General features: G+C 40.2%; 1 protein-coding gene across 1 annotated transcript; it reads left to right on the top strand.

Moving 5' to 3' along the window:
- The first annotated feature begins 797 nt into the window (after positions 1-797).
- si:ch211-183d21.1 (uncharacterized) lies at positions 798-8,973 on the top strand. The gene is made up of 12 exons (XM_062991596.1): positions 798-1,503; positions 2,265-2,445; positions 2,571-2,713; positions 3,665-3,912; positions 4,017-4,316; positions 4,931-5,183; positions 5,672-5,837; positions 5,949-6,097; positions 6,379-6,453; positions 7,002-7,151; positions 7,256-7,349; positions 8,845-8,973. The coding sequence occupies exons 1-12, from the start codon at positions 798-800 to the stop codon at positions 8,903-8,905; spliced, it is 2,526 nt and encodes an 841-aa protein (XP_062847666.1). The 3' UTR covers positions 8,906-8,973.
- The last annotated feature ends 848 nt before the right edge of the window (positions 8,974-9,821 follow it).

Genomic DNA, 9,821 nt, shown 5'->3' with positions numbered 1-9,821 from the left:
CTCCCAATGCTAGTTAAATAAAACAGTTTTACAGAGAGTTTTAGACTCCGGCAGCCCTAATTATTACAGCATAACTAAAAGGGAGAGCGAGCAGGTAACAAGGTCATGAAGGATTTCACAGGACATCAGCGCCCACCTCCCCTACCCAAACCAGAGTGATCGGACAAGAGAGACAGAACGACAGCTACCCAACATCCCTGATCACCACAAGTTTCTATGACCAAGAACCCCCAAGCTCTGCGCCTTTGTCTATACTAATCAAAAGCCTGAGAAAATAAATATGTTTTCAGTCTAGACTTAAACATTGAGACTGTGTCCGAATCCCAAACAGAGGCAGGAAGATTATTCCAGAGTTGTGGAGCTTTGTAAAGCAGAATAACACATGTTGGTTAGCTAGCAGCATGAAACTACTAAAATAAAGTTAAAATAAAGTATTAATGATGAAGATAAACATTTTCTTAATTGTCTTGTTTAGTGACAAAATACATTTAAATTTTAAATTTAAATTTAAAGACACATGATGAAAGGCTCCAGTGTTTATTCCAAATAAAATGCTGTTTGCTTTTGATATTTAAATAGGTCATGTTCTAATAAATATGTGTGTGTGCACTCTGAATTTGTTTATTTTTCTGTTCTGCAGGTCACCCACAGTTCTGGTTTAAGTGAGAAGTGCTTTTGAAGGTGGCGCCATGCATTTAAGTGCGACAGGCGTGCTGTTGTGTTTGTACATTTGTGTGTCTGTGGTTAGTTCATGCCTAATAATCAGCGAAGTCAATTGTGATAATCCCAATCTGGACATGAAGGAATTCGTCGAGCTCTTCGCCCTCAGTGGCGGCTCTATGTCTCTAGATGGCTACACACTTGTTTTCTATAATGGCAAAGGTGACAAGGCATACCGTGTGGTGGACCTTAGCGGGCACAGCACAGATGAACACGGATTTTTCCTCATCGGCTCAACGGATCTCAAACCATCGCCTGCCATTGTTCTCCCTCACAACTCGGTCCAGAACGGCCCAGACGCCATCGCGCTTTATGGTCCATCCTGGGTGCCAGTGCATGAAAACGGAAATGTGTCTGCTGTCGGGCTGCTGGATGCAGTAGTTTACACATCTCGTCGGGCCCAGGGCAGCGCTGACCATCTGGCCAGGATTCTCACACCCGGTTCTGAACCATATCTGGAGGATGAGCAGTTTTTAGAGGGCGATGAGTCCATTCAGCGATGCTGGCTTTCCGATAACTACTATAGCTTTCAAAATGGCAGTCCCACTCCTGGGCGGGCGAATAACTGCCAGCAGTTAGCCCCTGCGCATCTGTCGATTTACAAAATCCAGTTGGGTGGACTGAGACCTGCTGGGAAGGTGGAGCTTTTGGTTGGGATGAAAAAAGGGCCCATGGCAGTAGTTGTGTATGACGGACGGACAGACACTGTGAGGACCAGCGTTGGATTCCAAGCCAGTAAACCAGGAGACGTGTCTGTAAATTTGAACACAACCGCTCTGTCAGGTAATGCAGGTTTTTTTTAACAATGCGGTCCAGAAGTTCAAGTCCACTACAAATAACTGGTACATTTGATCAGTTAGAGATAAAAATACATGTGAAATCCTTTTTTGCATGGCTTCTGCCATAACCTATCATGTTTGTGTGGGTCGACAGCACCACTGAGATCTGTGATCTGAGATATGAATTGGCATATATAATTAGATTGTTATATTAGAAGAATATTCTTTAAGAACAGTAATGAAATTCTATAATTTAATAAAGATTAACCTATGTGGAAAAAACGTATGATCCGATGTTTGTCCTGTAATTACATTTTTGACCAAATTAATACTAATCCCAGGTTGTGTCATTCATTTCTGTAATAATATTTGATTAAAGCTCTGTGCTTTTTGTCTAGGTATGATTTGTTATGTGCATTAATGAACTGGCAGTTAACCTATGTGCCTGGGCGGCACGGTGGCTCAGTGTGTAGCACTGTCGCCTCACAGCAAGAAGGTCCTGGGTTCGATCCCCAGGTGGGGCAGTCTGGGTCCTTTCTGTGTGTAGTTTGCATGTTCTCGCCATGTCTGCTAGGATTTCCTCCCACAGTCCAAAGGCATGCAAGTGTGGTGAAGTGGAGATACAAAAAATTTGACGTAAAACTTGTGAACTGATGAATCTTGTGTAACAAGTAACTTCTGCTTAACTTCCATGTGTAAAACATGACATTAAATCCTAATAAATAATCTATGTGCCTAACTGCTAATTTCTTCTTGCCCCCATAGATTTAGATGGCTGGGCGTTGGCGGTGTACGAAGGACAGGCTACAGACTTCCCAAAAGGCAGCCCACTAAGTCAGCTTGAACCCCTCGATGCGTTTGTCAGCAGTGGACTAACAAACATGCCAAGCGCCAATCTTACAGAAACTCTAATTCCAGGCAGAAAGCCCTTCAAGTTTGACAGCAGGTATTTTGCTGCACCTTTTAAATCACACTGTACAATATTCTAGTCGGTTCAGTAAACAAGTCGCTCATTCAGTTGCTTGATAAACAAATTGCTTTATGTTTGCTGTTTCTTTTGTTTGTCACCAGGTCTTCTGAAGGTGGTGATGCCTATGTCACTCGCTGTGGTGTTGCTCACTGGATGAGAGATCCAGGTGTGTTCCAGCTTCAGATGCAGAGACCGAGCGAGTCCAGCTACTGCACTTGGTATAACACCTGCCCTTACAAGACTGGTAAGATCTCAATTACCTGTCACAATTTGAACCATATCTGTTTGTAAAACTCTACTGGCTGCAATCAGACCAAAACCTCAAAATCTGCTTCACCTTACAAAAATGGCATTCAATTTTTGAGACCTGGGAAAGAGTGATGGGGAAGCAAGTATGTTTGGTAGACAATTAAAGTGTGATTAATTCTGGATTTGACACACTGTATTGTGTTCACCCGTCTTCAACATGCATTCATTGGTCATTTAAAGGCTACGCTAAGCAAGTACAGTCTCCTCCACAATTATTGGCACCTATGGTAAAGTAAAATTGGCTTAATGAGAAAAAGCCAGCCATAATTGACTTAAAAATGACATTAGTGTTTCTGCAGTAAGAATGGGCCACCACCCAAACATCATCAGGTCAGTCTGGGGCCTATAGTAGGTCCTTCTCCATTAATTAGTGTAAAGACTACAGTTAGTTATTGTATACCAAGAATATCAAAACGTGCATCTATATGGTACATAAATGTACGTACAGGCTACAAAAACTGACTACAGTTAGTTATTGTATACCAAGAATATCAAAAAGTGCATTTATATGGTAGGTAAATGTACATACAGGCTACAAAAACTGACTACAGTTAGTTATTGTATACCAAGAATATCAAAACGTGCATCTATATGGTACATAAATGTACGTACAGGCTACAAAAACTGGCTACAGTTAGTTATTGTACACCAAGAATATTAAAAAGTGCATTTATATGATACAATGTACATACAAGATAGGTGACCTAATAAAGTTGCTGGTGCTTACTGGCAGTTGGTCTTGATTGCCAACCTGTCTGGTATGCTAGAGAGTATACTAACCATAAACGCTAAACATACAGTGTAAACTCAAAAGATTGGTAGATTGGTAAAGTTTCATTGTCTACTGATACAGGCTGAAATACAATCTCATAATTTTTTCTTTCAGCAATCAACACAACAGAGGAGCAGTTTGAGCCGTTTTTACCTTCCGATCTTGATTTTCTGCTCAGCGAGTTGAATTCGGACTCATCGGGCTCAGCAGAGGATGAGGAGTTTGTGGAGCTGTGGCACCCATCAGGCCAGCGCACATCACTTGATGGAATCTGGCTCCTGCTGTTCAATGGCAACAATGGGAAAATTTATCGTGAAATCGAGCTCCACGGATACTACACAGACAATCATGGGTATTTCTTGGTGAGTCGCCATCTGTTAAACTCTTGAAGATGCTTGGATGTTCTCTGTGTGTAATGTGCAGCTAGGATATATCTATATATATATTTGATTCCACTTTTTTGCAGATTGGTAGCGATAAGCTCGGACCACAGATTGCCATACCCTCCAATACCATTCAGAATGGCCCTGATGCCATAGCAATTTACCGCTCGGAGTCTTCCCCCTCCAGCGAGGGCCTGGACATTCCAACAAAGGGCCTCCTGGATGCCATAGTATACCGATCCCGTGGCTCTGATAAAGAAACGGCGGATCTGATCAGTGTGCTGATGCCAGGGCAGCTCCCCCTGCTAGAATACTCCTCCGCACAAGATGACCAAAGCCTTAGCCGATGTGGGCTACACCGCCTCGACCTGAACTCCTTTAGGGTAAGATTACTGGGTAACTTTTTGGGATCTAAAATGTTTTTTATGTCATTGAACTTATTAAAACTTGGTAGTGAGTGCGATAAAAGGCGTACTTCTAATCCGATCGTGAACCTATTTTTGCTGTTTGCTGATTGTTCCCAGGTTGCCAACAGCAAACGCTGATAAGTAAAATCAGAATATAACATTGTCTGGATTTTAGCCTAGTATGTTCCGTAAATGTTAAAATACCTAAAATCTATACAGTCGCTAAGCAACGTTTTGAAACATTTAGATTATTGGTAGTTTTAAACCAGGTCATTTATATTTGTATTCCACACAAACAGTAACCCATGGTAGGAATCAAACCTGAGTCATTAAAGCAGTGCAGCCCCTACAACTTCTCACTGCACCACAATTTTGCTGCTTACTTTTTTTTATTGCTGTTAGGCCTAGCCTGTTACAAAGCAATTACCCTCCAAGTCAATATAATGGCTATCAAACTGTATGTTTCTGTGTGTGTTTGTGTGTATTCACCATGCTTAGCCGAATGTATGTAGACAGTTTCAAATATGAGAACCTAAATGTTGCTGGTTACTAAATTAAAAAACCCATTTTTTAATTGTTGCTTTGTCAAGCTTGCTGCCCGCACAGCACTGAAAGACAATGATTGTCCCCATCCCCCTGAAGAACTCGTCATTAACGAGGTGGTCTCTGGAGTGATGCATTTGCCAGCAAACTTCTTTGTTGAGCTGAGCGGTCCAGCTGCAACAGAATTACACACGTTGGTCATAGTGCTGTTTGAGGTTGGGGGTGTGAGACACAGTATACCTCTAAAAGGAAGAATAGGAGACAGTGGATTCTATGTACTGGGCAACGTGTCAACAGCTGGTAAGTGTGGATTTTTTTTTATTATTATTAATCCTTGCCTTTGTCCTACTGACTCTCCAAAAATTGCAAAGGTAGCTTGACTAATCTGATTTGCTCTCTACGTGTAAGGATGCGGGTGTGTAAGGGTGTGTGACCTGGTCAGGGTATGTTACTGCCCTCTGCACATTGTTTATAGGTGGTACTGAACTTAAAACAACTGTGAACAGTAATAACGTTTGTTTCTAGGTTGTTGTTCTAGTGGTTTTGCCGCATATCATGCCTAATAGTGAATCACCTGTGTTTTGCATAAACTCCATGTTTGTATCTAGCTTAATTTGGTCAGAGAATTAAGTTTCTAAAATATGTCAGTGATGGGTGGTCAGTCTGAGGCTCTTACCGTTTCTGTGTCTTTCTAATTTGTGTTGACAAGGTCATGGTTTTTCATGTAATAATATATCTCTGTGTTTTATGCTCCCACATGGACTTAAGTTTTGGTCTCTCTTCTACAGATCAGAGTTTGCCTGCTATAACTTCTCTCAGTGCAGTTTGGTTGTGTTTTGGCCTTTCAAGCATCAACAACTCACAAATTCAGGATGTGGTCGTTCTGTCTAATGACTCCAGTCTGAATCAGTTTCTCCATGGCATTACATATCAGTACATACATCCAATGTCCAGGTAAAGTTAGCTGTTATGTGTACGATGTTGATTGTATGCTTTGCTCAAATAGTGAAACTTGGACCAGTTTGGCTAATATGTGCATGTGTGTGTGTGTGTGTGTGCTTTTAGTTTTGACTCTGTCTCTCGATGTGCCACCAAGGGATCAGCCAGTTGGACCGCCTCCAACTCCACACCCGGCTTCCAAAACCTCTGCCCAAGCTCCATCTACTCCAGCAACATGGACCTCTGCTTGCAGCCAGAACATGATGTATTGATCAGTATGTTCACAGTAATATTGAGTTTTCCTTTCAAAGTATTAGCAATTAAAATGGACATCAGGTACACCAGTTCAGAACAGTGCTCCCTTTGTGCCTATCATTTTCATTAATATTGGCCTTTTGCCCAATAATTGGAGCTGTAGTTGGAATGGCGTGACCTTTATTCCAGTCAGTCCCAGTCATTATGACTTGGTCTCTGTGCACATCAGTTCATAGTGATATAGGTGTGGCCTTTGTGTACAGACTGTATACAAATGAATCTCTCTTTAACATATGCACAGGTTGTTCAGTTGAAACACTGGCTGCATTCTTGGAGGTTTCTTGTCAGTGTGGGATCTCTGGGCCTCATCTCGCAGGTACCGCACATACACAAATTCACAGAGAAGGATGTATTAAAACACTTTTTCATCTATAACTTCCAATGTGTGGCTTAATCTTTATCCATTAGGATTTGATTAGGAATTAATTGACTTATTAATAGTTGGCTAGCACACCCATGGTAACAATGGGAGTTCCTCATTACCATAAAAATATACCCTGCTGTCTGGTCGAGGCAGGACATAGCCTGCCTCTTTCTACCGGTAGCTCAGTGGTTAAAACACTGGACTAGTAATCAGAAGGTTGCCGGTTCAAGCTGACAAGCCATTAGCTGACTGTTGCCACTGTTGGGTCCCTGAGGAAGGCCCTTAACCCTCAATTGCTAAAAACGTGTGGAAAGCTGTTACAGAAAATGAAGGCTGTTATAATTAGGTCAGGAACACAAGCCCTCAAGGGTAAAAAAGGTATGTTTTAATTTGGGTTGTATTAAAGACCAGTCTTTCGGTGGGGTGAGGCTCTGAAAGATTAAGATACCATACTTTGATAGGTTAAAGTTGATTAACTCGATATTCTTTGTGTGCTGTAGGTGTGAATTTAACCTGCATATCAGGGAGTGTGTACGCGCAGGGTGAGGTACTGGCACTTTCTGAACACCAGAGGGAACTTGTGGGCAAGACACTACAGACAGCAGATACACACTCCTGCACAACTATCCAGCAGAGGCTTGTTAATAAAGGTACACACACAAACACACTGTCAGTTTGTTCCCTGACTGCATACCCTTAAACACTTATTGGTTCAATTCAGAATTCACAATTGAAAATGTTCTGGTCTTATCAGGGTCACCGCTGTGGCTGCAGGTGGGACTTGTGTTAGCTGTGGTGCTGCTGTGTGCACTAGGAGGAGCTATTGTCTTTTACTTGTATAAGAAAAGGTAAGCATGAGCAATCTGTTTATTGTAATTGTTCAGAACAGTATTTCAGCCACGTTATACAGTGGAACCTTGAAACTCAACGTCAATTGGTTCTGAGACTAGCGTTGAGTTTAAAAGGCTTTGAGTTTCAAGGTATTTTTTTTCTCTAAGGATGTATGGGAAACCTGTTAATGCGTTGCTTGGTCCCGTAGACTTGCATATATTTTAGGCTAATGTAAAATAATGGGGGTTGTTTTTGACAATTATACACTGAAAATAGTACAAATATAAATATAAAAACACTGAAATAAAAGCTGATTCTTACAATTTCTCAGAACCCCGAGCTGTAACACAAGTTTAAAAGTGAAACAGTAGGGATCCAGCTAAATACAGATACATGTGGAGCTTTTAGAGTGGATCTGATGGTTAGTCCACACAAATGCAGTTTCGTCTAATATGTACACTTTGATGTCGTATTACCGCACCGCTCAAGCCGAGAGCTGAACAAAGTGGCTGTTTATTGTTAATTTGAAATTAAACAAATACATTTTAAAAAAACAAACTGAACATGTTGAGTTTAAGGGAAACGTCGAGTTTAAGGGTACAAATTTCTTAACGAAGGGCACTGAGTTTCAAAGATTTTGAGTTAAGGGGACATTGAGTTACAAGGTACCACTTTAATATTTTGGGTTTGACAGAAAGGATCTGATCTGATCTGCTGACATATTTTTTGCTGTTAGTGTTTGTGGTTTGTACTAATGACACGAAACGCATCAACATAAACTTTATCACATGTCACCATCACACCTTTGACTTTTTATATAACTTGCTTTTAAAGGACCAGGGTGTCTGGAAAGACATGATTGGCTGGGGGGGGTCCCGGATGTACCTTTCTTGCGCAGTGTTTGCTGGTGAAACCGGACTCACCATGTCCCTGACCCTGGAATAAAAGCTGTTGATGAAATGAATTGGGGGGAAAAAAAACAAGTTCCTGTATCCAGTTTAGATCAGTTTGGATAAATGATTTGGTTACACTAGAAATTTTCATCCACCATAAAACACAAATGTGCATGCTGAGCTGTTACGGGGGTCCAACTCTAATGACAATTTACATTGTTTTTGCATTTTGCCATGTTTTGATGCATCCGTTAAAACTAAATCACAATTATTTCCTACTGTGTACTTTTGTGGATTATGTAAATATTAGCCAGCATTCTAACTAATAAAAGTACACTGGTCAATATTTGATTATTTCTACTAATGTTGAAATATATGGAGAACCCAACAGAATACATCTCATAAAAGCACTTGATCAAAGGAAGTGTTTCATAAGACTTAGGAAACGGCATCTACTACTAGTAACGTTATAACCCACTGTTGTTAGTCCAGTTATGCTTCCATAGTTGTTACTAACCAGTATTTGAAATAGCCAAAGTTTTCCATGCATTTTGTTTTGATTACATATTAAATATGTACATATCTTAATAATTTTATGTGTGTGTGTGTGTTTCCACAGACGGCCTCATGACTACTATTCAATGGAGCTGAATGAACATGAGACGCCTTTAGATCTTTAGTCTGTGTGTGTGCGTGCGTGCATGTGTGTGAGGGAGAATAATTTTTAAATGAAGTCTATTTTTATGTTTTTTGTATCATAAAACAAAAGTGTGTTAGATATGATGGTAATAATTATCAGATACTACAGAGGCACACTTTATAACAATAGTTTTTTAACAATAAACCACAATTCATTTGTGGTCATGTAATGTAAATGATAGAATTACCAACATAATGTCGAATCCCTCTGTAGTATATTTCATAATAGAAGTAGGTAAAAAATAGGTACAAATTCAGAACACCCCCACCACTTGATAAGTGGTTAACCCAACCACTTGCATTGTATTCTGTCAAGATCCTCTGTTGTTAAAAAATGTATAGAAAATGTAGACTAATTCTTGTTTATATCCCTGTTTCGACTACAAAGGTTCCAACCTGGTGAACTTTTAAATAGGTTATTGGGTGTCATCTTTGACACATGGCATTACATCAGTGTGTATGTTTTATTAGCTTATAGTAAATGCATTGTTAATGAATGTTGAAATTATGAGCATAATCAACAATACTAACAGATTCACTAAGTAATTCTGTCATTGGACTGTAGATGACTGGAAAACACTAGGACTCAACCGCAATCTTGTTAAACATTTCAAGAAAAAAGATGCACACTTCTGTCTAGGGAGATAAAGATTCAGTATAATTGGTATTTTATGAGGTTTTGTGTTTTGTTTTTTTCTTGTTTATGATTTTTTTAAGAGTATTATAAAAATCACTGTTTTTTTCCCCTTGTAAGCAGAAGCGTGACTACTTACAGATCAGAGATGGGGGGCAGTCGGGCTGTTGCCTGTAGCATGCGGGGGCCCATTTTTATATCGATACACACATTTTTACAACTGGTTTAAAAGTAGATCCAACCACATGCTTAAGCAGCCTTCA

This window comes from Trichomycterus rosablanca, chromosome 3 (genome assembly GCF_030014385.1).
Source record: "Trichomycterus rosablanca isolate fTriRos1 chromosome 3, fTriRos1.hap1, whole genome shotgun sequence".
NCBI classification, from domain to species: domain Eukaryota; kingdom Metazoa; phylum Chordata; class Actinopteri; order Siluriformes; family Trichomycteridae; genus Trichomycterus; species Trichomycterus rosablanca.
The sequence above is the reverse complement of the archived record's forward strand: the minus strand, read 5'-3'. Positions and strand labels throughout refer to the sequence as shown.

Bases quoted from the DNA above. Each gene is read 5' to 3' on its own strand.
- si:ch211-183d21.1 (XM_062991596.1), top strand. From the start codon at position 798: ATGAAGGAATTCGTCGAGCTCTTCGCCCTCAGTGGCGGCTCTATGTCT. The intron at 1,504-2,264 runs GTAATGCAGGTT...TTGCCCCCATAG, and splicing joins GAACACAACCGCTCTGTCAG to ATTTAGATGGCTGGGCGTTG. The intron at 4,317-4,930 runs GTAAGATTACTG...TGCTTTGTCAAG, and splicing joins TCGACCTGAACTCCTTTAGG to CTTGCTGCCCGCACAGCACT.